General features: G+C 44.1%; 2 protein-coding genes across 49 annotated transcripts in view; both read left to right on the forward strand.

Annotated features, from left to right (window-relative positions):
- The first annotated feature begins 1,220 nt into the window (after window positions 1–1,220).
- Window positions 1,221–18,057, forward strand: fbxl2 (F-box and leucine-rich repeat protein 2). The gene is made up of 14 exons (XM_035621153.2): window positions 1,221–1,827; window positions 6,802–6,863; window positions 10,177–10,231; window positions 11,376–11,450; window positions 11,704–11,798; window positions 12,427–12,591; window positions 12,860–12,986; window positions 13,935–14,009; window positions 14,133–14,263; window positions 14,701–14,761; window positions 14,890–14,934; window positions 15,320–15,376; window positions 15,507–15,719; window positions 15,901–18,057. Exons 1-14 carry the CDS (start codon window positions 1,798–1,800, stop codon window positions 16,006–16,008), a joined length of 1,299 nt encoding a protein of 432 aa, XP_035477046.1. The 5' UTR covers window positions 1,221–1,797; the 3' UTR covers window positions 16,009–18,057.
- Window positions 18,058–18,360: 303 nt separating this feature from the next.
- The window catches only part of clasp2 (cytoplasmic linker associated protein 2), a 49,336-nt gene continuing 40,606 nt past the window's right edge, over window positions 18,361–27,090 (forward strand). For 23 of the 48 annotated variants that reach the window (XM_047330221.1, XM_047330222.1, XM_047330223.1 and 20 more), the window contains exons 1-4: window positions 18,362–19,321; window positions 23,508–23,586; window positions 25,841–25,944; window positions 26,591–26,682. In XM_047330221.1, the coding sequence (XP_047186177.1) occupies window positions 19,124–19,321; window positions 23,508–23,586; window positions 25,841–25,944; window positions 26,591–26,682 (473 nt within the window). In that variant the 5' untranslated portion in view covers window positions 18,362–19,123. Of the gene's footprint in view, window positions 19,322–23,507; window positions 23,587–25,840; window positions 25,945–26,590; window positions 26,683–27,090 lie in introns of all 48 variants that reach the window. The other 25 variants (XM_047330208.1, XM_047330216.1, XM_047330217.1 and 22 more) reach the window with 2 other exon arrangements.

The raw sequence follows: 27,090 nt of genomic DNA on the forward strand, positions 1-27,090 counted from the left end.
ATGTTGAGGATAAGACAAATATGTATATGTACATATGTATGCATGTATGTTTAAATATATATATACATATACACATATGACAATCTTCTATACACAAGTTACGCATGAACTAAAAACGAATTAAATGTAATAATTACATTAACTAAAATTGAAACTATATGCAAGCGTGTATCTATATTATATCTAACTATCTATCAATTCTAAAAGGGAAGTTTAAAAAAAATTAAATGCAAAGAAATACACTTGAGTAAAATATTGTACCTGGGGGAAATTAAGTAATATCTTCCTTTGCAAAATAACTAATAAGATACAAATAGTGGGGTTAAAAAAAGTGTTAGGATTCAAGCACCTATGACGCATGATGACACAGCATGTCTCATCCTATTCCCACATAGTTACACTTCAGTTGCCCAAGAAACCACTGTACCGTGTGTGTGTGTGTGTGTGTGTGTGTGTGTGTGTGTCTCTGTACCAGTGCAGAGTGGCCACAGGTTAGTGTGGTGGGGCAGAGCGCCCTCTAGCTGTGGATTGTGGAAACAGGTCTGAAGATTTTTCATTAAGGATCTAAATGTCACGCTCCAATCTGTCTGCAGCCCCGACTACAATCCTGCAACAGGATTAGAACAATTTACTTAGTAAAACGTAATAATGCAACAAATGTAACAATGGTGCTTAAAAGGAATTCGTAATCATTTATGTTAATCATGTTTTTTTACAGTGACATTCGCTTTTCTTTGTTTTTAACTTCCGTTGAGTACTTCCTCGATGAGCCGTTTACATAACGCAGGAGTGACAGAGGACTCTGCCCAAGTTGATTTGTGTGTGTGTGTGTGTGTGTGTGTGTGTGTGTGTGCGTGTGCAGGCTGAAGCCTGGCTGTGACAGAGTTGCAGATCTCTACTGCGGAGAGCATCTTGGCTCCTTCACAGATGAGAGCGTTTCCTTCCTCAAACCAGAGCCACCGGCTCGTGTCAGGTCACGTCCCGCTGCCTCTGCTGCCGCTCCCGTCACTGTCTCGGTGAATGCGGCCAATCAATTATTTATTAACAATAATAATAATAATAATAATAATAATAATAATAATATTGAAACACGTCCCTTTGTCGTAATCTCCACAAGCACCGCCCCCCCCCCCCCCCCCCCACACACACAATCAAAACAAATCGACCACGCGTGCTTTTTTTCCCGCAGCAGTGACGTCACGCTAGACCCTCCCCTTTCCCCGCAAGTAAACACAAAACACTGGAGGAAAACGCTCGTGTCAGTCGCCATAGTGCGCTCGGTGCGGGGGGAAGAAGTGCTGCGGGAGTGAGCGTTGCCCGTGTGTGTGTGTGTGTGTGTGTGTGTGTGGTTTTTTTTTCCCGAGCGAGCTCGCGAGCCGCGGGCGCCAGCTGACTTTGCGCCGGAGCGATGCAGGGAGAGGCGGAAGTGAAGTCACTTGACAGACCGTCCATGTTACTATTGTTATTTTGGTAGCCCTGTGATGAGACGCGCTGGGGAGCCGTTGGTCTCCGAGACGACGACGACCGCTAACGCCGCCGCAGGCCGGCCCCGGACCGACACCACCCTCGGCACCGACGCCGCCACCCCGCCGACCCGGAGACAGGAGCCTCGGCTGACGGCTGACGGCTGGGGGGCGGGCGGAGGGATGAGGAGGAGGAGGGTGTGAGGACCCAGCTCCAGCTCGGCTCCGGTTCACTCCGAACGACCAGAAATTACAACGGCGACAAAAACAATAACGGCGTCCGTCCAAACGGCTCCGGGCTGTTGTCGTGTCGCAGGGACGTGCCGCCGCAGACATGAACGGCATCACCAAGGGCCGGTTCGAGGTATGACAGAGGGGGCGGGCCGCCGGTGGTCCGACTGTTTGTCTCTAGTAGACGTGGGAGTGTGTGTGTGTGTGTGTGTGTGTGTGTGTGTGTGCATGCGTGCGCGTGCGTGCGTGCTCCGCCGTGCTCTGCTCCTAATTTTACATGCAGCCGGGAGCCGAGGCGTTCTGTTGGTCAAGGGTAATCCGAAATCCCGTTGTTGTCCTGCCGCACCACTAGACAGCGACAACACGGAGCTCGGGACTGCGGGACAGGAGGAGGAGGAGGGGGGGGGGGGGAGCGGGGCTGTGGCTCGCTGCTGTCAGTGTGTCGGGGCCGAGACTGGCTGTCGCCTGAGGTTACAGGCTTTTCAGGAGGGGGGCTGCAGACGAGAGAGAGAGAGAGAGAGAGAGAGAGAGAGAGAGAGAGAGAGCCCTGTGACACCTCCAGTGGTATACCTGTGAGAGGCAGGTCATGTCACACAGTCGATCTGTTTAGAGGAATCAGTGATCACGCTTCCTCCCACAACCCTTTACATATTTCCATGATTTTTAATCTCTCTCTCTCTTTCTCTCTCTCTCTCTCTCTCTCTCTCTCTCTCTCTCTCTCCAGGAAAGTGCTAAACACACTCTTCTTCCATGCATCAATTTCAGGGTGAAAAAAAACAAACTTCATGCAACTGCATTCAAAATGTTACTTGCGTATGGATGCCCAAATATTGGGGGCACAAGTAAACTTGTAAAGCCGGCCGATTGATCCCAGTCAGTGTTTGATAACTGCAGGTTATCACTGACCTTACCATGTACTGAGTTTGCAGCATTTTACAGTGTAGCCGGTGGAATGAAAGCGATTCTTCAAAATAAATATGCAGTTGGGCAGAAAAAAATGTCATATTTTGAATTTTTTTTGAAGATGATTCATCTGTTTTCCTCTAAAACTTTAGTCCTCAAAGTAACAACAGCTGTCAAATAGAGTAAATGGTGGAGTACATAGAGCAACAGTACGAAGAAGGATAGTACAACAAAAGTAGAAGTACCTCAAAACTGTAACTAGGTGCGGTATTCCAGCAAATGTAGTTAGTCACCTACCACCCCTGCTCAACTGCATATTTTTACAGATCATTTTAAAAGTGCAACTTAGTTTGATTGATGTGTAATATAATAATTACCAGAGGGGAAATATGCTGCGTCAATGTTTTTCTCCTAATTGTGCACACTCCTTAAATCAACTCCCCTCCAACGGGTTGCGACTCCCGTGAGCTTAGTTTATCTCTAATATCGTTCACGCATTGTTGACATTCTTTTTGACTTGATGGTACTTGACTTTCTGCATCAGGCATTCGGCTGCTTATGTACGGACATGAGTGTCTGCATCTTAAGTGAGTGAGAACAGAAGGCAGTAGTGGCGCTGATGTGTGTTGCCGTATCAGTGGATTTCTCGACAGAGCTGTAAGCTTCTTAGATGGAAAGCCAGCGTACGGTGGGGAAACAAGCTGATGTGTTAACTGAGAGACACTGAGAGGTAAAGGGTGATAGAGTAGGGCTTTGGAGGGTTGTCTAATGACCTAAAACCTGAGATGATGCTCTATAATGAACACAAGGCACAGGGACCTTGTAGCCGAGGGCCCAAAAATTACCACGCCATATGACCCAGATCTTGTTTGTTCGTGGTTGCTTTACTGTGGCAAAGAAACACGAGACCTGAGCCGTGCAAGTTCAAAAAACAGATTTACACCCAGCCTGTTGTATTCTGTCTAGGAACAGAGGTATGACTGCAGAGAGGAACTCCCTGTTTGGGAATGCTGCTCTGCTGGCACAGGGGCCGAGGGCACCAGAATCATGCACGCAGCAGAGACGGCTCTGACCCTTACTGTCATAATGGCATATCTACGTTCGAGTTTACAAACCGAATACCGTGTTCATTCTACCGCATCTGGCACGTCTCTCATGGAGTTTGGGTTACACAACACGGAGAGAGAGAGAGAGAGAGAGGCTGTACACTAACTTCTTTGTGTTGATCAACTTTTTTCATTATTTTCCACAAATTGAATATATTAGTAATGGGGCTTAATCTGCATTGATTCATCTGTTGAGATTTTTTAGCCGATTAATTGTCCGAAAAATAGTGACAAATGCCCTTTATGAGTTCTGATAGCTCGAGGTAGCATTGCCCAATTGCTTGTTTTGTCTGATCAGCAGATATTCAATTTACATTGACATTAGAGCTGCAATGATGGGTTGTAGTTAGTAGGTAAAGTGACATGAATTTAATGAGCAGTTGATCAATTTATCGACAAATGAATCTGAAAATGAATAAAATCCTCAATTTCAGCCCTAAACAATGATAAAACAGAGAATGGAGGAAAAATATTTGTTCTGGCACTAAATCTGAAATGTCTGTGGGTACTTTCAGTGTCAAGCTAGTCTGGACTGAACCAGACTAGATGCCATTTTACACTTAAAGTTGTGTTTCAGTTTGCAGGTCTGAGCAAGATCAGTTGCCTCTCTTACATAAAACCCTTTGGTTTGATCGCAGCCCATCTGGATGGTTTGTAACCAGGTGTCTGTTGAGGGAGTGGTCAAAGGTCAGGGATGTGTTACAGAGGTGGTTTGGAATTAAGTCTAAATTTAGTCCTAATTCCTAAGCCACCTCTGGTTTTAGAGAGTCAACATACTGTAGGCCTTGTCTGTTGACAGTTCCCTCAACATTATGTACACACAGCATTGTAAAAATATTAATCAATTTCAGTTTCTGTTTACTCAGTTGACATTGTTCCAAATAAACATGTTAATTTAAGGGTACATTAACAATATAGTAATATGTGCCTGCATAGGCAGGTGTATGTGCATACAGTATACTGCTTGTTACTCACACAGATGTTAGATCTCCCAGACTTTTAATTTGTGATATGGGCTTTGATGTTGGTGCAAATAAATGTGTAGGTTTTTTGTTTCTTTTTTAACCACATTCAGCTTTAAAAGGGTGTCATTCATCCACCGAATTATGGTCATGGAGTGAAGGCTGTCTGGATCATTTGGCTCGGTAGATGTATACAGCGTGGTATCATCTGCGTAGCCGTGAAAATCAACATTATGCTGACCGATGATCTTATTTTATTATTTAAACCAGTTTAAAACACCATCAGAGAGAACAACCCATTTCTCAAGGCAGTGAATAAAAATGTTGCTGCACTCAAATCTAAAAGAAAAAGGATGGTTTCTGTTCTGTGATTGGAATTTTCCAAGATTCTGTTCTCATTTGAGGAAGGAATTTAGTCAATTAAAAAACACTTTTTCAAGTACTTAAAAAGGGTAGGTTATGTACTAGCCTTGAGTATTAGATTCCAATGAGGTATTCATTATCTTGAGAGCAGAGGGAGACAAGCTAATTTTGAGGAGTTCAGATTTCATAATATTTTCACAACATCTCAATTTCTGGGGGAGGATTTCGGGTGTATCACAGAAGTTATAGGCTGAATTTGCTTTGGCTCTCCCTGTAGAGTTGACTGTCTTTAAACAAACCTTGCAAATTCTTCACATTTCAAAGCAGATGCACAAGTGAGTGTGTTGAAAGGGATTGGATATAGTAGTTTATCAATGGTGGAGAACAAAACCCACTATTTTCTGTAATAATTTAAAAGAAGTGACAAAGGCATGTCGAGCAGTTGGTAAGCTTCCCATGGAGGCAATTGGCCCTGACTCTAATGGGTAGATTGTTTTATTGTATTATTCAATAAAGGGTCATGTGGGACCAGCGATGTACAGGGGTTTAGGGGATATTATTGGATATAGATGATCAATAGATTTCAGAACTGCGGTCTTGTTACCTAAACCTAGATGTTAAAATCCAAGCCAGTTTGATCAATTTTTGGCTTGACCTTGACTGGAGCACCTTTTATCTTTTTGACCTCACTTCCTTTCAAATGGCCTTTATTCCTCACCCTCCCCACCTCCCTCCTCTCTCACCCCACCTCCCTTCACTCTCTGATTTTATGACTTTTGTACATATTTTTGCAGCAGTCCCCGACTGTTCCACCATTTCTTTGTTTGCCTTTTCCTCTCTCTCTCTCTTACTTCCCTTTGCTTCCCCACTTCCTCCTATGTTCATTTATTGCTTTCTCTTACGAGGAGCCTGCATCTGGAGCCAGGGCGTTCTCCGAATCAACCTTTTCTCCTCCAGTGCGTTTCCTCACTCCCCCTTGTGTTTTCCACATTTCACTGTTGGCCCTGCGTTTAAAACGATGGGGAGCACCCCCCCTCATTAGATACAGCTCCTGAGTCTTTGAGGATACAAGTGTATCACTGGCAGGATGCGCGTCTGCAGAGGCAGAGCAAATGTGGGTGTTAGCCGTAATTTAAATTCATGGCAGAATACAGCCCACCTGATCTGGAATGTTCTGCCTCTGTTCTTCACATAAACAGGTCTGACTTGAATCACCTGCAAGTGTGTGTGTGTGTGTGTGTGTGTGTGTGTGTGTGTGTCTGTGTGTCTGTGTGTCTGTGTGTGTGTGTGTGTGTGTGTGTGTGTGTGTGTGTGTGTGTGTGTGAGTCCCATTCAGCAGATGGCCAGACATCCAGTGAGTAGACTAATTGAGATAAGCATGCCAACAAGCTGACCAGGCTAACAGAATTATAAGCTTGTAAGGAGGGGACGTGGAAAACCAAATCTAGCTCCTGCTTTTTTATTAGTGAAGCTTAAGGAAGTTATAGCTTGTTTCTCATTAATAACTGTAAATGTAGTGCAAGGGCCAATTTTATTGAACAAATTTTTAGCTGATATATATATATATATATATTGGCGGATCCATTTGCTGTAGTCTTCTTGCGATGGATTCCCTGAAGATGATATAGGTGCTCAACAATTACTGTTTTGATCTGTGTCGCCATTGTAACAGCTGGTTTCCTGTTTTTGTCTCATTGCTCTTGACCAACTCAGACACACACAACCTCTCACTCAAATGTCAATGTCACAAATGTTTATTTTGTGTCTCGGCAGGTGTTCTCAAACAGCGATGAAGCCCCCATTAACAAGAAGCTCCCTAAAGAGCTTCTTCTTAGGTAAGATTAATAATATGGAATCTTCCTGATCCATACACACACAAACGCACGCACACACACACACACACACACACACACACACACAAACGCATGCACACACACACGCACACGCACATACACACAAAATATAACACAACATACCCTGGGACAAGGGTCAGGGTTACTCTTTAGCTGAAGCAGCCTTGAACCGTGTGTAGGTGTTCGTGTGTGTGTGTGTGTGTGTGTGTGTGTATGTGTGTGTGTGTGTGTGTGTTGTATGATATGTTGGTCACCAATCTGAAATGAGGTTGTGTTATCTGTGTTACCCACAGGCCAATATACACAACAGCTGAGCATAAATCTGACAATGCATGTGCACTCACCCGCGTTAATCATCCACATTGATTTATGTGTCTGTGTGTATGTGTGTGTGTGTGTGTGTGTGTGTGTGTGTGTGTCTGTGAGTGTGTGAGTGAGTGAGTGAGTGAGTGAGTGAGTGTGTGAGTGTGTGAGTGAGTGAGTGAGTGAGTGAGTGAGTGAGTGAGTGAGTGAGTGTGTGAGTGAGTGAGTGAGTGAGTGAGTGAGTGAGTGAGTGAGTGAGTGTGGAGTGAGTGAGTGTGGAGTGAGTGAGTGTGTGAGTGAGTGAGTGAGTGTGTGAGTGAGTGAGTGAGTGAGTGTGTGAGTGAGTGAGAGAGAGAGAAACACTCCTGGCCCTATGCAAACTATATGTGTGTGTATGTGTGCTATAAATAGATAGTCGTAGCTGGTAGGGATTTCCGCAGTGCTGTGCTATTCTGCTGCTCCAGCTACGTCTCCGTGGACAACCAGTGCACCCACTACCACCAGTGTACTTTCACTGGTGGACAGACGAGCGTCTGCTCGCCAGCGACTGGCTAGCTGCAACACATGACCTACTGTCACACGTGTCATGGTGAGACCCTCAACTCAAGATCAGCTGTGAGGAAGACTCATAGCTATTGAAGTGAATCTTGTTTGATTTGAACAACAGTCCGAAACCCTTTTACCAACAGTCCGAAAGATACTGACCTACTTTACAAAGGAAATGCATCAGATATTGCTATTTGAGAAAACTGGAACCAGTGAATGGGAATTTTTGCCTGAAACAATTGATCAATCAAGTGATTATGTGATTATCAAAATATATGCTGATCAATATTCTGTCATTCTACTAAAAAGTTACTCAAAAAGTGAAACGAAATGAGCGGTTTAGAGGAGAAACCCACTATTTGGTTTATCTGCTCGTAACTCATAGTCTTACCCTTTGACGAGGAGTTGCATGCAGACACTAATTCATTTTTATCATTATCCCCAAAAAAGTTAGCTCCCACTGGAATAGATCACCAATGTGGTATGTGGTGGCAAGCATGTTGCCACGGGAATATTGACGAATACATTGGTTGATTTGATTGACCAGTGTTCTCATTAGCTTCACTGTTTATGTTTAATGCATTAGCGTGTGAGCGCTCGCCTGCCTTCCAGTCGTGCATCGTGAACAGCTGTTATCTAGGCCAGTGCGGCACGTATATAAACTGTGAAAAACCCTGACGTGATATTGAAGAACCTTGTCTGACAGACAAGCCTCGGAGAGAGTTCAGAGTGGTTCAGGGTCCTCTTACTCAGAAGCAGCACCCTCACCACCACCAGCCAAATTCATGTCTGACCGGAGTTACTATAGCAACCAGTCCCAGACTCACAGTGAAGGCTTGACTCTCGCTTATCTAGCCATGCTTGAAGGGCCAGGTGTACATTTAGTCAACAAATGGGACTATGCTTCATTAAAATCCTATTATGTACCGTGTCAGAAAAAAAAAGAGGCTGGGTCCGACAGAGCAATCAACTTATTTTCTGTTCTGCCTGTGTTCAGAGGCAGCGTTAACATTTCCCTGTGTGTAGTAGAGTGAAAAACTTACAGTACGAGTTTGGTTTGATTATGTCAACCCTTGTCTGTTGTGTTTTTCTCGTTCTTTCTGAAAAACTCCAGATCCGTGTTATGCCCATAGGCTGTCTGTGTTCAGCAAACTCTCTTCAGCTGAAAAGTTAGTGCTGATCTGGACTGATCTCGACCCTACCGAGTACAAATGTCAAATACTTAAACAGCAGGACTCACCAAATCAGATTGATTAATTGCTTCCCCGTGAGTAATATCAACAGAATTCTTCTCTGATCGCAAAAAAAGGCCTCTCTTACACATAATGGTAAGTCAGATTGCGTTTGATTAACACAGACAGTCAATCAGTGATCGGCATCACAGCCATTAACCAGTTATTAGAGCACAGATCGATGGGCGCCGGTGTGTGTGTGTGTGTTTGTGTGTGTGTGTTAGCGTGTGCGTGCGTGCGTGCGTGTGAGAGCTTGTCTTTATATAGTTGTGAGGGCCCATTTTGGTTCAAAACCATTATTGTGAGGACATTTTCGACGTCGTGAGGACATTTGGGCACCTTCCTCACAGCGTCAAAAATCTGTTTGATTGTTGAGACTAGGTTATAGGCTGACAGCTAGGTTTAGGTTGGGGTAAGGGTTGGAGTTAGGCATTTTGGGTTCACGCACACACACACACACACACACACACACACACACACACTCATGCTAGAGAATGCATCAGTGTGTGTGTGTGTGCGTGAACCCTAAATGTATTGTTTTGTCGATTGTGTGCGTGTACTCCCTGACACAAGACTCTGGTATAGATTATACAGGCATGTCCCAACATGGCCCGGTCAAACACATCAAAACACACAGCCTTTGTCTGCATCTATATGAAGCAAACAATGGCCAGCTCCTGTTTCCGAGGGTTAAAAGGACATTCAGACCCCAGCTGCACTCGGAGCTCTGGCACCATGACAATTCTCTGAATACCTCCAACTTTGCATAGATTGCCCCCTGAAGGCGCTTCCCTGAGCAGTACCAGGCCATCTTACCGCTGGGAACTCAGAGGGGCTATACATGTTTCATACGGGTATATGCTCCTGTATGTGTCTATATGTATGTCTATGTGTCCCGGGCTGTCTGTGGCATTGCCTGTCTGAGTTCCAGAGATTACTCATTGGCAGATTAATGGATTGAGCTGACCCAGTAGCCTGCTGCAGGCAGCCCTTTGTGGACGGGCGGCCCACAGCTCAAACACTGCGTGTCTGTGGGGCTCTCCTGCTATCAACCAAACACAGGGGATTGTTCTGACTTCAACATATATTCACTGACACAGATGTTAAAATATTTCTGATAAAAAGTTTAGCTGGAAACGTATCTCTTTATCTCACAACCGTCATTTATCCGAAACGAACTCATCCTGTTCTTTTTTTTTTTTATCTCTTTCTAGAATATTCTCCTATTTAGACGTGGTTACGCTCTGTAGGTGTGCCCAAGTGTCCAAGGTAAGCTAGTGCCTCTCTACACCTCCAACCTGCCACTGCGGACTAATACACTCATTGTTTTAAAAGAATGCATTGACATGTATCAAACTATGGTATAGATAAATAAACCAGATTTACTATTGTTGAATTCTGGAGAAATGTTGATGATATAGTGCCATCTGCTGGTTATGCGGACAACTGCTTTGCCATAGTGCATTGCGGCTGAAAGCCATTTATGAATGAGCTATCTATGAATAATACCTGAATGCGGAGCTGTTGTGGCTGCCTCTCTTACAATAGGTCCAATTTATATCATCATGTCTCTGTGACAGAGCACAAAATAAGTTTTGATATTTTCCTACATTATGTTATAAAGTAGTTTGGTGTAGTTTATCTCGTTTGCCCAGTTCCATCCAGGTATTTTTTTATACCTACACTTCCAGCCACTGCTATGATTACATATTATTATATAAATAGATTATATATATTTGTACGTACGCAAGTCATCCATTAGCACAATGATGGCACAGGGGGGAATTCGGAGTTCAGTGTCTTGCATAAGGACACTGAGAAATGTGGACTGGAGGAGCCGGGATTCAAACTACTGATCTTCTAATCAGTGCATGACCCGCTGTACCTCCTGAGCCGCAGCCTGGGTGTGTGTATGATTGTATGATTATTGTATGATTATTTTCTGGATAAATTCATGATAATAATGATGATGCTGTTGGTGGTGGTGATGATAATAATAATAATAATAATAATAATAATAATAATAATAATGATTATATATATATTTATATATATATTAATATAGAAGATAGATTATCTTTAATTACAATAGAATGGTCCTATACAACACTAGTATTTGCATGAATAGAGAGACCATGCAGAGGATCATTCATTTGTGTGAGATGGGAGGTTTGTATATTTTATACAAAATTTAGTTTCAGAAACCCTGATGGAAGAAGTGAAAACGCCCGCCGCTGCACTTGCTCTGTCAAGAGAGTAACACTCTCAATGTTCCCAGTGTACACCTTCAGAGTGTGTTATACAGTAGAAGTTCTGCCACATACAGTGATCATGATGACAGAGTCATCTTCCTCCCTCCTCTGTCCGACCCACTTGTCTGTCTCTGTCCACAACCTGTCTGCCACTCTCTCAGGCGTGGAATGTCCTGGCCCTCGATGGCAGCAACTGGCAGAAGATCGACTTGTTCAACTTCCAGACGGACATAGAGGTGAGGGGTGTGTTTTCATAAGAGAGAGGGACACGAAGAGAGAAGAGTGGACAGAATTTTGTGAGCTCGCCTATGTGTGCTGCATGGGTGTGCGAATGTGTGTGCGAATGTGTGTGCTTGTTGAGTAGCATTATCCAGCCCAAGGCTTAGTGCCGGGTCAGTAGGCTTTGGTGCCGAATGTGACGTCACAGCTGATCCTCTGTCCTGTGGCTCGACTCATATTACTCTCTCTCTCTCTCTCTCTCCCTCTCAGGGGCGGGTGGTGGAGAACATTTCGAAGCGTTGCGGTGGCTTCCTGAGGCAGCTGAGCCTCAGGGGCTGTCTGAGTGTGGGAGATGCCTCCATGAAGTGAGAGTCTCATTGTCTCTCTGACACACACTGACCACTGACTATAGTGTAGTTGTCATTTGGCTTGTAATCAAGGTCCTTCTCCTGTAGTTTTGATTACTTGCTTGTTTTTTGTCCCTGCGTGACTGTATTTAAAGTTTAAGCCGCTTGTGCCCGTTCAGTCTCGTGGGACTAGAAACTCCTTCTTTTCTTATTCCATTTAATCTCACTTTACTGTGTACACACAGATAGAAACACACACATGCATGCACGCACGCACACACACACACACACACACACACACACACACACACACAAACACAAACAAAAGGAAAAGAAGACCAGTGATGATGTAATTTGGTTTTTGCATTAAACCCTCCTGATCTGTAGCTTTGCATGACTTCTCTTGAAGATTTCTATCACATCAACAAGCAACTGACTGAAAGAAGCTGTTCCCCAGAAGCTTTTTGTGTCACAGTGACATGAAGAAAAAAAAAAGGAAACCTGCAGTAGTTTAACAACAACCCCCCAAGGGCCCGTAGATGACTCTGTTAATTGGTTCCCGAGCAACTCCCACCCCTTATTTTCTCAATGAAGCTCCTCTTGAGTAAATCCCCTTCTCCCTCCCCACTGTTCCACTGTTTCCCAGGACGTTTGCCCAGAACTGCAGGAACATTGAAGTGTTGAACTTGAACGGCTGCACCAAGATCACAGACAGCACCTGCCTCAGCCTCAGCAAGTTTTGCTCCAAACTCAAACAGCTCGATCTCACCTCCTGTGTGTCCATCAGCAACCACTCCCTCAAGGCTCTCAGGTAGCACCCGCACACCCGCCAACCACAGTGAACCTTGACATAACAAAACCCCTACTAGCACTCAAACGGAAACCCACAAAACTCCACAAAGCCCTCACCTGATACCTCCTGACAAACAGACTACACAGTCACACATAGCTTCACATGCACCCTCTGTATCTCCCTCCGACACGCCCACTGTTCTGTGTTGGGCTCGGAATATATACATTCATTATGCTGTATGCTTTTCTGTATGTGTGTCGTGAACGGTGTGGTCGTCCGTGTTCAGTGACGGCTGCAGAATGCTGGAGATGTTGAACCTGTCGTGGTGCGACCAGATCACACGTGACGGCATTGAAGCCCTCGCTCGAGGCTGCATCGCCTTACGAGGACTGTTCCTCAGAGGCTGCACACAGGTACATTCATTTACACATTCACACATGCATGGCAAGGCAAGATAATATATATATATATATATATATATATATATAAGATATATGTATATCATTTTTTGGGGGGGAATGCATAGTATGGCTTCTTTGTGGAATTTCACAAAGCATTTGAACTCTTAACAGGTTTTTTTTTTCCATTTTAAATAATTTTTCATTTATATAGCTGATGGAACACTTAATTTGTAGCTCTGTTTGTATCCTGACTAGTATTATGGTAGTATAAGATAGCGTAAGAAAAAAATAAACTTCATTAAGGAAGACCAAATTAAGACCCTTATGCTTGATACAAAAAGTTTAAAGGGACCGTATTGGTTCATAAACTGCTTCTACCGAAGTGTAAAATGTAATGGTAAAAATACAGAAAAATTCAACTAATACCTATGATTTCTCAGATTATTTTGAAAAACAAACAAAAACAAATATAATATACAGCCACTCTTTTGTCCCACTACTGAACATTCACATCAGGGCTGACTGAAGAGAGATGTGCCCTTTTCTCCACTTACGTTCCCCAGCTACTCTGTGGTATTTGTTCTTTTTACCTTGGCATTTTCTGTTCCTGCTGCCTCTGTGGAGCCAACATTTTTCTTTCTTCTTCAGTGGAGTTGTTTTCTTACCTAAGTCAAGTCTACTTTTTCTTCACTAGAAAACAAAACCCCCATTGATCATCCTTGGGGGCTCCCATGGGTAAAAGTTGAATATCACTATTGATTTACGTAATTGGAAAACAGGAAACAGGGTGAAATTGATCAAAGGTTTCTCTGCTTTCTGCTCAGCATTTTAAATGAATGTGTAATTCAATCACAAACCACTGATGGTTGGGTTTTTTTCATAGCAGATACATCAACACAGTACAGTATATTATTGATCTGTGTCATGACTGATGATATTGTGCATTTTATTTTAACCCAGCTGGAAGATGGAGCATTGAAACACCTTCAGAAACACTGCCCCGAACTCATGTCTATCAATATGCAGTCTTGCACGGTAATAAAAAGTTCTGGTTGTGGGATGGGAGGAGGGGGGAGACAGAGAATAATGCATGGGGGATGTGTCTTTACGCCTCTTTGTTTTCTTAGTTTGTTTTGCGTTGTCTTCTGTTGCCTCTAGCAAATTACAGACGATGGCCTGGTCAGTCTGTGTCGAGGATGCCACAAGCTCCAGATTCTGTGTGTGTCTGGCTGCAGTAACATCACGGATGCCTCCCTCACAGCGCTGGGACTCAACTGTCCCCAACTTAAGTATATATATGAGCTTGCTTTAGTATCCACAGAATATTTTTCCCAGGCTGTGTGACTGCTTCCATTTACAAAAAAAAACTATGGACTAGAATCACTGTTTCGCATTTGTGGTTCTCAGCAAGTGAGAAACAACATGATCTATTTAAATTGGGATAAAAAATTCCTACCTGGCTTATGATCTATTTTAGATGTAAACATTGTTAAATACATAAATGAGTCACACCACACCTACAGCTCCAAACCACTCCGAGAGGGCTTCTCAAGTCTGTGTGTGTGTGTGTGTGTGTGTGTGTGTGTGTGTGTGTGTGTGTGTGTGTGTGTGTGTGTGTGTGTGTGTGTGTGTGTGTGTGTGTGTGTGTGTGTGTGTGTGTGTGTGTGTGTGTGTGTGTGTGTGTGTGTGTGTGTGTGTGTGTGTGTGTGTGTGTGTGTTATTTTAGGATTCTTGAAGCTGCACGATGCTCACATGTCACGGACGCTGGGTTCACTGTGCTGGCCAGGGTGAGTGTAGTTTTGCTCCCTTTTCCTGTCTTTGTATCTGTGATACTTAGGTTAGGTCAGCCGTCCATTTCCGCTTAACATCTCTGAATTGAATGAAATGCTTAAAACCCTCCTGTTTATCTCAACAGAATTGTCACGAGCTTGAAAAAATGGACTTAGAAGAATGTATTTTGGTAAGAGGATATGCTTCTTCATTTACTCCCATCATCATGCTCATGGTATTTATTTCTGCTAAATCTGGAATTTAAATTCTTGGCTACAGATTAGAATTCATGAAGAAAGACAGATGTGAGTGTTTGCATGGCAGGGTATGTTTCCTGCCAAGGGGGAGATTGAGCAGACCAATGACTTCAGTGTTTAAATCACTTTTGATAGAAAGCAGAGTTGAAGACAGAGAAGTGAGGAGAAGATTTTTGTTGTTGTTGTTTTGTTTTTGTTTTTTTAATTCAGAACTAGACAATATGTGCGACACGTTCCTCTACAGACGCAGAACTGAGCCTCTTAGCTGTCCCTAGACATGTGAGAACAGTACTATAATCAAGCTTGTTTTCTCATCAGGTGACAGATAACACCCTGGTTCAGCTGTCTATCCACTGTCCTCGCCTGCAAGCACTGGTAAACATTTACACCTACAGTTCTGATTTAGTGCCAGGCTCTGCCCCATCCCGTCTGCATGCTTATGGCGCCTTAATCCATCTATCTGTGTGTGTGTGTCTTCATCCCTGCCTGCTGTGCCCCTGGACAGTCCCTTTCCCACTGCGAACTGATCACAGACGATGGCATCAGAGCTCTGAGCAGCAGTACCTGTGGCCAAGAGCGCCTCACGGTGGTGGAGCTCGACAACTGCCCCCTCATCACTGACGTTACCCTGGAGCACCTGAAGAGCTGCCACCGTCTGGAGCGCATCGAGCTCTACGACTGTCAGCAAGTCACCAGGGCTGGCATCAAACGCATCCGGGTCAGTGGAAACCATGAGGGGAAATAAAGGCTGTGTGAATGATTGGATTGGTAGATCTTTAAATATCTTCTATGTTTAGTTACACTCAACCTTATTTTACAAAATCATGAACATATGAGGCCCTGTGCCCCCCCTCCCCTTTTTTTATGCTTTCACATTTACACACTCCTTTCCTACACAGGCCCACCTTCCAGAGATCAAGGTCCACGCCTACTTTGCTCCAGTGACTCCCCCTCCCTCTGTACATGGAGGTGGCCAGCGTCTGTGCCGCTGTTGCATCATCCTCTGACAGTGGAGGGCCAGGGGGGGCCACCTCTGTCTACAGGTCCTGCTGCTCTGATATGGGCTGAAATGGGGTTTGGTGGGTGGGGGGACTGGGATAGGTGTAGGGGAGAGGAGGGGCTGGACCCACTCACTGCTCCTGATCACTGATCAATACGTACACTTATCACCACTGATCCCTGATCAGTTGAACCCACCCCTCCTCTCTCCTCTTGCTCACCAATCAGCTTTGCAGCAGCCCCAGGTTTTGGGGTGAAGGGGGTCGGGGGAAGGAACGTAGATGGATGGACTCTCTCTTTTTTCTCTCTTTCTCTCTCTCTCTCACACTGTCTCGCTGTCAGGACAAAAACAGGTTCTCCTCTCCATCCTGCTTCTCACACCCGGGACTCCTCGGCTGTGGGTGTAGAGGACGTCATCGGGGCAGCTGGAGATGGAGGGTCTGAGCAGTGGAACAACAATGCATCATGTTCAAACTTTAAAAAACAAACAAAAAGACGATAATGTCATCTTGGAAAACAGTTCGCTCTCCGTGGATTATCCTCTCAACCAATCACATGACACCTCTATGTGACCATTCTGTGATTCATTCTGCTTTGACCAATACACACGAAGCATGGAGGTAGAGCAGAGCTGGGTCATAGGAAATGCAGATCCTCTGGATATTAACAGCGATGCTTTGGCACAGCCAGCTCAGCTCTCCAGTGTGGAAGAGTTGGGAAGTACAGGATGGGACATATGACCTATTTGCGCATCTGAGAAACTCCTGTTGACATTTTGATTCTGTTTGTACAGAGAATGTTTTGCAATGGAAAAAAAAGAATTACACTTATGGCAACTCGCTCAAAATTGGGGTAGGCCAACAAAATACTGTTTAATTTCTTTTCAGTGCTTATTGTAATTGTCCATGCCTCTAAGTCCAGAGAGGGAGATATGTTTGTTATTCTTTTTGAAGGGGAAAAGAAGAAACTGGACCTATGATTCAGACCTTCAGCAACTAAAAGCATTATGTAAACTCTGTGTGCTATTGGGATGAGTGGCCCCCACTGTGTACTGCGTGGTTATGTTGGCTCATAGGCCCTGATCCGTTCCTGTCAGTACCCCTGTGCACAAGCTCCTACTTGACCACTTAAGCATTTGTTTACACCCTAGATTAGGTTAACCCCAGAGAGAAACTTGTTTACATCGGGAGGTTTCCGTTCCCCCTGCAGTTTAAAGTAAGTTCAGCAACACTGATACAGCTGTGATAAACCCACAGTTTTTAAGTGGAGTATGAAGTTTGTTATTCAAATTTACTGCTGTGCATATTTGGATTTCAATCAGGGCTAATATTGGTGCAACTTTGCTTCAAAATGAAATGGAAATTTGCTTTAAATTGAGATTAAAGACATTAGAACATTAACAAAGGCACCTCACTGTTATGACAATCACATGAATTTATGTATTTGAATGTTAATTTTGTGTAGTTTGGTATAATTGGCAGGTTACCGCCGTTGTAAGAAATAATGAACTGACTAAATTTAGCATACTTCACTTGCTAAATGCTCCAAACAGCACGAGGAAATGTTTAGAAGAGGCATTCGACACAGGTCTGGTGAGAACTCAATTCCCACTCATCTACAAAATGTCTGACAACAGGAATATGATATGCAGTGAAGGCAAAGCCCCAGAACCAATAGATTATTGGAATCTATACAGTCAATCCCTCAGATCAGCAGGATCTAAATATGATCTGTTTTTCCCTGGCAAAGTTACTAATGTGTGCGGCATGGAATACCACCACTCAAAACACTGAAAATGCAACAAAAATAGATGCAGCTTGCAATATTGTGCTAAAATAACCTGGCAAGTGCAAAACAACATGGGGAGATTGGCAGGACTATGGATGGGACTGAAACAAAGGAGAGCAGACAGAAAGATAAAGATGGACATAGCAGGCTGTGACACTAATGCCCTCTCTTCGACAGTTGCTTTAACAGTTTTATGTTTATGAAAATAAAGAAGTAAATGGAAAAAAATAAAATAAATGAATAAATAAAAGTGACTAATAGTAAATGTGCTTTGTCTCTCCAGTGTGAAATTTGTCCCCCAGTGATATTACTTGCGGCAAACTGAGTGCGGGCTGTACAGCAGGTTCACCGCTAGATGTCACCAAAGAGCCAGTAAGACGGCTGACACACCCACATTGTGTGGCTTGTTGGATTCATTGCTCTTACCAAAAATTTGAAATTACGTAGCCACAATGAATGACAAAAAATATATAATTTAAAATTATCAATCTCTTTAAACACAAATGTACGTACCCCCTAATCTGGCTACTTGGATATTTTACATCAGGCAGTACGCTAGCTAGCTGTGCGGTGCCCGAAGACCCATCGGTCTGATCGGTGATCGGCTGCGCCTCCTGGTGAACTGCAGTCCCCGGCATCGCGCCCCTCTCAACGGCTTCAGCTGTGGCGGTGATCGTTCCTGGATTACGGAGAAACCAGTTACCGCAGGACCGGAGCTGCGTCCTCGTTGTCGAAGTTCGGTGCACGTTTCCCGCTGAAGGGGTCGACCGCTGAAGCTCAGCAGACTGCCCAGCCCGTGGTTATGGAATAGAGGGGCGGAGTGGAGCCAGGCGTCGGGCCTATGGATGTCTAACGTTTGCTAGCTGAGCTAGCCGATGTGAGGCGGTCTGCCCTTGTTTGGGTCGCTGTGCTAACTAGCTTGGCGCTATTTTAGTTAGCATAACAGATAGCCAACCTGGGCTGCTAGCTTGTTTTGATGCGGATAAATTGAGGGAACCTGCCGGGGTCCACTACATTTACACCTTTTCTTTTGGAACTTTCTACAAGTTTTTCATTTTACCTGCTAAGGCAGCGTTGTATAGCAAGGAAGCTAGCGAGCTAGGTATGACTCGCACAGAGTGGAGCTTTTGTTTTGGTTGGTGTTAAACTAATCCGGTTTTTTTTTTTGCACGTCGATGATCGAACACCACTTCACTGGACTGTGCGTCGTCTCTTCTCCCCCGCGGGACCGTAGTTAAACACATCGTTCGGTCCTTCGCGACTCCCTCTCCCACCGACCACTCTCTCCTGTCTTCGGCCGGCTTCAGTGGCTCGCCACTCGGCACCGAGCGCCCGATGGAGGATCATGACAACATGGACTATTTTTACCTGCAGGTTCTGCAGAAGGACGTTACCCGCAGGCTGCAGGTCGGCCAGGAGCTCATCGACTACCTGAACGACCCGCAGCGCTCCTCGGACCTGGAACAGGACAAAGCCCGGCTGGATAAAACCATAGACGAGCTGACGGGATGGGTGAACTCCAGCAACTTCAAGGTGAGAGGTCCTGGCCAGTCATCCTCCTATAGGGTACCACAGTGGCACTGCAGCAGACTCCCCCCCCCCGGCCTGTCAATCATTTTCCACGAGTTTATCTAGTGAACAGAAAAGAGTGGGGGCGATGGGGACTTTATCTGCCCCAGATTGGGTATTTTAAACTAGCTGGGTTTGCCTTAGTGGTGTGATCTCCCCCTAAACGGGACCAATCGATTGGTAAAAAAGAAACTAAATTGTCAAAAAATAAATAGTATCCCTCGTACCAAACCTCCATAGAGGCAGTGGTGTAAGAGGCAGACATTGTTTCACATCATATGGTGATGGCAGGATAGGACATTCCTGTGGTTTGTTGGGGTTTACATTTATGTTTTGGCTGAATGTGTGTGTGTGTGTGTGTGTGTGTGTGTGTGTGTGTGTGTGTGTTAAGGGACTCATTGTCAGGACTGTAGACTACTGGAGGATGGGATGGGGGAGGGGTTAGTAGACTCATTGTTATGACCTATGTTTTTCTCCCTCCTCCTCTCCCCTCACTCACTTTCACACATACAGACACACACTGTCATTCCCCCCTGTTGTCCTTTCTCAATTTTCCTGTTCATTGTCGTACCTTTCGTTTCTGTGCGCGTGTCTGTGTGTCTGTGGGGACCTTGTCTGCACACTGCAATGTGACGTTTTTGTCAAGTTACCACACAGTTCCAGAAAGCAAGCCAGTCTGATATCTCCTTTCTGGGACGTGTTGAAATTTGATCCCACGTCTCTTTTTCAGCAGATTAACAATGGTTCGTCCTGATATGCAGCACTCAGCAAGACGTTTGGTGTGTAGAAACTGTGTGTTCTGCATGACGAAAGAATCCTCATCCGCTTCAAAGCACACTTGACAATACTTCACAGCCAGTGGTAGAATATGCATATTTGACTTGGTTGTCATTTCCTTATCATATCACTTTGCAAGTCAATTTCCCCTTACTACAGACACGTTGAATAAGATGCACCACTACTGCTATTTCATTGTGTACAGTAATCCAACTTCAAGTCTCGATCACCATCCCATATTTTAAATCATTTAAAAAAAACATCAGTTGCAGATACTAGACAAAACAACTATCATGTTTATCAACCCTCAACACTTCAATTTCTGAATAATTAAATATTCTGCACAATATCTTGGATTTCCATCCAACTACCTCACTAGTTTAACGTGCCAATGGTGCATTTGAGGTGGTGATAAATGAGTAAATTGTGGACATTGATTAACGTAGGGAAAAGAAAGGTTTTAGTAGTGATAATTTGAGTCTGACACCACAATCAGTGGATTTTTATAGACTCAAAATAAATGACCAGATGCAACATGCTTTAAGTGAAAAGGTGGCCCGTGACAACCACCATGTCTGCCTTTTGCATTTAATCCCTAGCTATGAAAAGAATCTTACATCTCCCCTTTTCAGATTAGCTCTTTTATGTGGATGACACACACAGTTAGTTGATATCAGATGTCTATCTGGCAGTGATGTGCGAGTTAAAGTCTTGACCCCCATAGGCCTTCACGCAGCAGGCTTAGATAGATGATGATTGGTCCCCTGTCGGAGAATAAAGGTCGGGGTTAGCTGAACGCAAGGTGCTGTGTCAGCACAGAGAGAGGCAAGAGATGATACAGAGTTTACAGGAGGAAGAGAGTGAAGGAGGAGTTGAAGAGGACAATGGAGAACTGGATTCATAAAAAGGATAAAGGTAGATGAGAGGAAAACCCATGTCACGACCCAGAAATATAAAAAAAAATTCCGACAAGCAGACTGTCATACTCAAGTTCCCCTTTTGAGAAATGTGTAAAATATAGTACTCCTCATGTCCCTTGGCTGTCTTCCTTTATTTGCCCGTCCTTGACTTTGTCTGTTTTTTTCTGTCAATGAGTCAGTGTCACTCTCTTGTTGTCTTCTTTCTGTTCTCTGTGAGCAGCAGATTTACTTCTTGCTCTCACAACATACAGAGGCCTCAGCATTAAAACTGCATGCTACTGTTGTGGGCAGCAGGGCCTGATGACTGGACACTGCTGGTAGATTGTCTGGCCCAGACACTGATCTGTGGGGTTTCGTTCAGCTGACGTTGAAAGTTTTAACTTGCAAAAAGATGAGATGATACTAATCCCACTTAAACATGATACAACATGTATTACAAAGCAGACTGTAGGATACAATACACATACAGGCCATGGTAAGCATATACTAGTTAAATATATTATCACATCACTATAGCATCACTATATTCGTATTTCCCCTTTTAAACAATGGACAGTCAACTCTTCCTGCAGGTGCTTCATCATAAAAGCTTTCCATCAAAAAGAACTGCTTGCCGCTTTTAGTGGGAAGCAGCTGCAGGAACTGGTGAGCTACAGCCAGCAATGATAGCTTAGTTTTGGGTAGCTTCAGACAATGATATTTTCCACATTTACTTGTTGTTGCTTTGTTATCAGGGGATTTTGTGGTTAAGAAAAGAGCTTCCGCTGCTTATTGCAATTTTTTTGTCAAATCTCAGTCTTTTGTCATAAGCACCATTCTTAGTGGTGTGAGCAAGGGAAAACTATCTTATCAATTAAATGTAACCCTGGGAAATTGTAAAAGGCCTTTTTTTGATTGATGGAAAAAAATTACTTCAATGATAATGAAAATATTGTGAGTTGCTGTCTTAATTATTTCCGCACTAGACTTCACCTCCGCACACTTAGTTCTCTCCCAAATGTGACTGTGCGATATCAGAGCTGTGGACCATGTTTTTCTACCCCAAACTCACTTTAAGCCCCTTTAGAATCCAGAGAAAACCCTGTACGTGTTATGTGAATTACCGGGCTAAGCCCCCATACGCAGCAAGTCTTCACAAAGAACCATTCATCGTCGACTAAATATTTACTGTTTTTCTTCTTCTCCAGCATACCTCAAGCCTTACTGATGTTTTGAAGCTTGCAGTGTAGGGATGCAGTAGTATGCCATGGTTATCCTTGTAAGACGCCACTGATCATTCTGTTCTTGGGGTGATACCTGAGTGGCCTCTGTAAATCACTCTTCCTTGCGTCCTCACCCCCCAGCCAGATGTTTAACTGCAGAAGATCCGTAGAACAGGAAGAAACCTCCTCCTCCTTTTCATTTTCTTCTTTCCCAGTTGGATAACAAGCACAGTGCCTTCCATCTCTTGTCCTCTATCTCCTCCTCTCTGTCTCTCTCCATATGAAGATGCCATATGGTTGTGGGCGACCAAGCTTGTTGGGGTGCCGGGTAGAGGAGGGGGAGGGGAGGCCTGGGGCCCTCTCCTTCCTGTACTGTTTCTTCTTTCTCCCGTTGTTTTTCCCTCCCTTCCTCCCGTGCTCCCCCTAAATTAGGTCAGTATAAGGCAGTCCTATTGACCCACAGGGCATGTGTGCTCTCCAGGTGATTATTTTGTTGTCTGTCATATTACTTGGCCTGTTATTCCCCCATAACACCCCCAACGATTTTTTTCTGTAGTTACCTGGCTCTGCTCGTCCTCGGACAATAACAAGGGAAAAAACTTTAGTCTGACTCCCCACTCTGAGCAGGACAGAGGAGTCTGGAGAATTATATTTTAGTGGATTTTCTTTTTGGACTGTTCACTTTTACCACAGCGTTGCCAAAACAAGCATTCCAGGAGCACAGCTCAGTGTGGGATGTGATCCTAATCAGAAACACAGTGGAAAACTCAACTCTACAAAAAAAATCCAGTCTACCTTCTCCCCTACAAGTCATATCATACAAGTCTATATTTCTTTTTAATGACTGAGCTTCATAGGGGACAATGAAGGGAAAGAGGGACGGCAAAGGGGTTTGTCAAGGTTTACTCTAACAAACATGACCGAGTGAATGTGTGGATGCATAGTAATGTCTCTTCATCTCAACATTTTATTCTGCAGTGGACTCAACGTGTTTAGTATCATCTTTTTTATTCATACAAACACAGTTTCAACCTCAGCCCAGCACCACGAGAGTATGTGTGTGATTAAATAATCTCAACTCAAAGGGCCACTTACTAGGTTTTTACGAGCAGACAGTGAAACTGCTAGAAATGTAATTGTTTTTAATTTGAAATGAAAAAAAAAAGTCCTGTGACACGTCTGGATCCACACATTAGTTATTGTGTCTGACCCACTATAACCCTTGTGTCTGTCTCACTATGTATTTTGCAGGTGACTTTGCTGGGGATCGACGTCTGCACTGCATTTGTGGACCGCATTGGAGAGCGGTTCAAAGGATACCTGGGCACAGGTGAGACAACTTGCATATCCCCACAATGAATTCCCTTTAAGGTTATGCCCCTTTAACAGTGAAACTCATTCATTCACTGTTTCTATTTGTTTTTAAAACAAGCTTGCTTGGTATTGCGTAAATATACAATGATAACTTTATTGCAGAAGCAATTACTTTTCTTGTCCCTGAAATGGATTACAATCCTGTTCAAACCTACAACTGTACAAACTGCTTTTCTATAGCTAACACACTTATTGTTATTATTTTGGTTCTCATTCTTAGCAAAAGAGATTATTAGGATCTCTCATTTTGTTCAGTTAATCAGGCTCATTAATTAATGACTAATGCTAAGTCCTCCCATTATCTTAAGCAGTGAATGCATGTCAAAGATGACTATGCCCTCTCGACTAAAATATATATATATATAAATGTTGAAACTGGCACCAATTTACCACCTTGTCCTCACTTTCACTACTTAATGCTGATTGATGTTTAATGTTTTGTTTTATAGATTGTCAGTGTTCTTCCATTTTGTGTCTGACTTCCACTTTGTGGTTCCTCTGAGACAGACCAGCAGCGCCGCTCTAAACCCTGGCACCACCCCGTCTCTATTGTGCATCATTTAGTCTCCACATTTAGACTCTGCCATCCTGTAGCTCGCCCTATTACACCCCAAAACCACACCTCACATTCATATGACCTCATGGACTGAATCCTATATCAGATTACGTGTGTGTGTTTGTGTGTGAGTGTGAGAGAGAGAATGTTTTGTCTGTGCCAGCCCTTGTCGGTGCCCGCTCAAGGTGTCACCAGCTGTCTTTGTCAACCTGACTGGCTCTTGACACACAACAAACACACTCAACCCTGCAGCGCAACCCCGGGAATGATTGGATCTGTCACTCTTTGACTTTGCAAAGTCGGCCAACACACACACACACACACACACACACATACACACTCCTCGGTGTGTATCAGTGTGTTTGATGGAAGTGTGTGTTTCAGACTGATGGTAAAGACATCTCCCTCAGCCACTGCTGGCTCTGGAATCTCCCTCCCTCCATCTCTCCTTTCCTCTGCCCCCCCCCCCCCCCCCCCCCCCCCCCCACACACACACACACTGAGTGCAGGAAGATGAGATCATTGAGACTGAGTGACTGTATTGATATACAGGACTGACTCATTGTACAGGGCCGCTGTCATTACCCCATGTTTTTGCATGTGCACAGGAACTGAGTCTGTGCCGTTTGCACTCTTGCCCAGTCACTCCCAGGTGTGAAGGGGACATGGATTTGATTCATACAGATAACATAACGCTGTAGTGTTTTAAACATGGTGAAGTGATTTGATTGGGCCAGCAGTTGTGTGGTTGTGTCCCAGTTAAGACTGTCCTGTTGAAAAAGATGAAACAAAATGAGTCCACTTGCCAGTTGCCACATACTGAAACGTGTGAGTGTGTTTTCATCTTTAATACAGAAGATGACGTTGTTGTGTGCGACAATGCTCCCTTGTGAGTTTTTTCTCTCCGTTTGATGGAATTGTCCTTGTTGCCTAGGCAACCAGCTGTTATGGTAATATAATGTACACACACACGAAAGGACAGATTACATCACGCTGCCATCGCCACACACTCCCTCAGCTCAGAGTTTTGCATGATTATCACAGGGAGGTGTTGAGTTTTAACCTGATTGTCAAACAGAGAGCAACCAGATTTGGCTTTTTGTGTTTTAACTGGATTAGAAGCTGCTGACTCAGACGGGCCATTTAAACCAGCACATGTTGTAAATATCAATGGATGAATTGGGGTGGTATTTGAAACTTTGTGTTTGGGGGTGCGGCGCGGGTATCAAAAATGGCTGTACATGTGAGTAGTTGCCAAGGTACTCACAGTTCGCCTCTTTACTGTGTCACCACGTTACATAGGCCACACTACTACATCAGGAACTGACATGGAAGCATTTGATGATCTTGACATTATTTTAGTCACGGTCTATTTCTTATTCCCTGTCCTCTCCTCCTCGTCATGTCTAATGTGTTGATGTTGGCCCTGCGTACGACTTTTTCTTACAAAGATTTCCGTCTGTCTAACCAACCAATAGACTGTACCAATGATGAACATCATATACTGAATCTTTGAATTCCTGTGCCTCATTACCTTGTACTTCATGTAAATAGTGTACACTGAACTGCATTTTATCATATATTGGTTCTCATGACCACCCTACCCTCTCTTTCTCCCCCCCCCCCCCCTTTCCATCTCTCTTTCTGTCTGTAGTCTTACCAGCTCTGGTTGACAGGCTGGGCGATGGGAAGGACCAGGTCAGGGAGAACAGCCAAGCTCTTATCCTTCGCTGCATGGAGCAGACCGCCTCGCCCATGGTGAGGCGCACACACGCAGCCCAGTATATATGATCATGATCCTGACCAGTTAAAGACTCTTGTAGCTATTTTTGAGCAATCGATTTCAAGCAGGCAGACACAGAAGCAAAGATCATTTAAATGGCCAACAAAAACAAACATAGGTTGTTCCCTAAAATAGATTCAGGGCTGTTGAATCTCAAGCTCAGTCTCTTGACAGCAGATGGTATGACAGGTTTCAACTGTGAGAAACTGTGTCGTATGCAGGTAGAAGAGCCAGTTGGCGGCAAGCTGTTCGGGTCAATTGTTTTAGATTATTAGATTAGGTTTGATTAAGGTGCAGAAACGAGACGGCAGACAAATCACAGCCACACGCATCAATAATAGATACTCACTTCTGCAGAAGTATTGTGTTTTGGGCTCCCTCTTCTGGGTATGTTAGGAATACCACATGCTACATCACTATTCTACTTTGTGTTACCAACACACACACACCACATTTGCAGATCTCCACAGATTGTGAATCTCTCTGTACCCTGTAATCTGCTCAAACCCCAGATGAGCTAACTTGAAGGAACTACTGACAGTTCTTACTCCCCCCCCATCTCTCTCTCTCTCTCTCTCTCTCTCTCTCTCACACTTATCCCTCTCGTTCTCCTTTCTCCAGTACGTTTGGGAGAGGCTGCTTCCTGGTTTTAAACATAAGAACTTCCGCAGTCGAGAAGGAGTCTGCCTCTGTCTTAGTGCCACGCTCAACTCGTGAGTAACTTCCCTCTCTTCATCTGTATCACTTCCAGGGTGAGATGAGAACGAATGTACTGCACACAGTCACACATTCGTCCTTTCAGAAAAATGTAAGATTTAAACATATACGATCGTGTCCACTTTAAGTCTACACACTGAGGCGTGGGACCTTTCTCCCGTGTGCAGTTGCTGCTGCGTTCCATCTGTGTGCCCCCATTTAGTTTTTCAAGAAAATCACAATCTCTGTCTCCAGGATTAATCCTCTTAACTGTTTGTGTGACCCTATAGAGGTGGCACGCGTGCAACGAATGTCTCCTCCACTTTTGTCATGTGACGTTACAGTCTTTCAAGGATACATGTCGCCATGTGTTGCATTTAGAGAGTTTTAAAACTCTGTTCCTGTTCTGTGTTCCCTGGCCAAGG

This window comes from Scophthalmus maximus, chromosome 22 (genome assembly GCF_022379125.1).
Source record: "Scophthalmus maximus strain ysfricsl-2021 chromosome 22, ASM2237912v1, whole genome shotgun sequence".
Taxonomy (NCBI): Eukaryota; Metazoa; Chordata; class Actinopteri; order Pleuronectiformes; family Scophthalmidae; genus Scophthalmus; species Scophthalmus maximus.

What these genes read in the sequence shown, in the direction of transcription:
- fbxl2 (XM_035621153.2), top strand. Translation starts at nt 1,798, where the DNA reads ATGAACGGCATCACCAAGGGCCGGTTCGAG. An exon ending in TCACCAAGGGCCGGTTCGAG is followed by an intron (nt 1,828 to 6,801) that starts GTATGACAGAGG and finishes GTGTCTCGGCAG; the next exon opens with GTGTTCTCAAACAGCGATGA. An exon ending in GGTTCACTGTGCTGGCCAGG is followed by an intron (nt 14,762 to 14,889) that starts GTGAGTGTAGTT and finishes TTATCTCAACAG; the next exon opens with AATTGTCACGAGCTTGAAAA.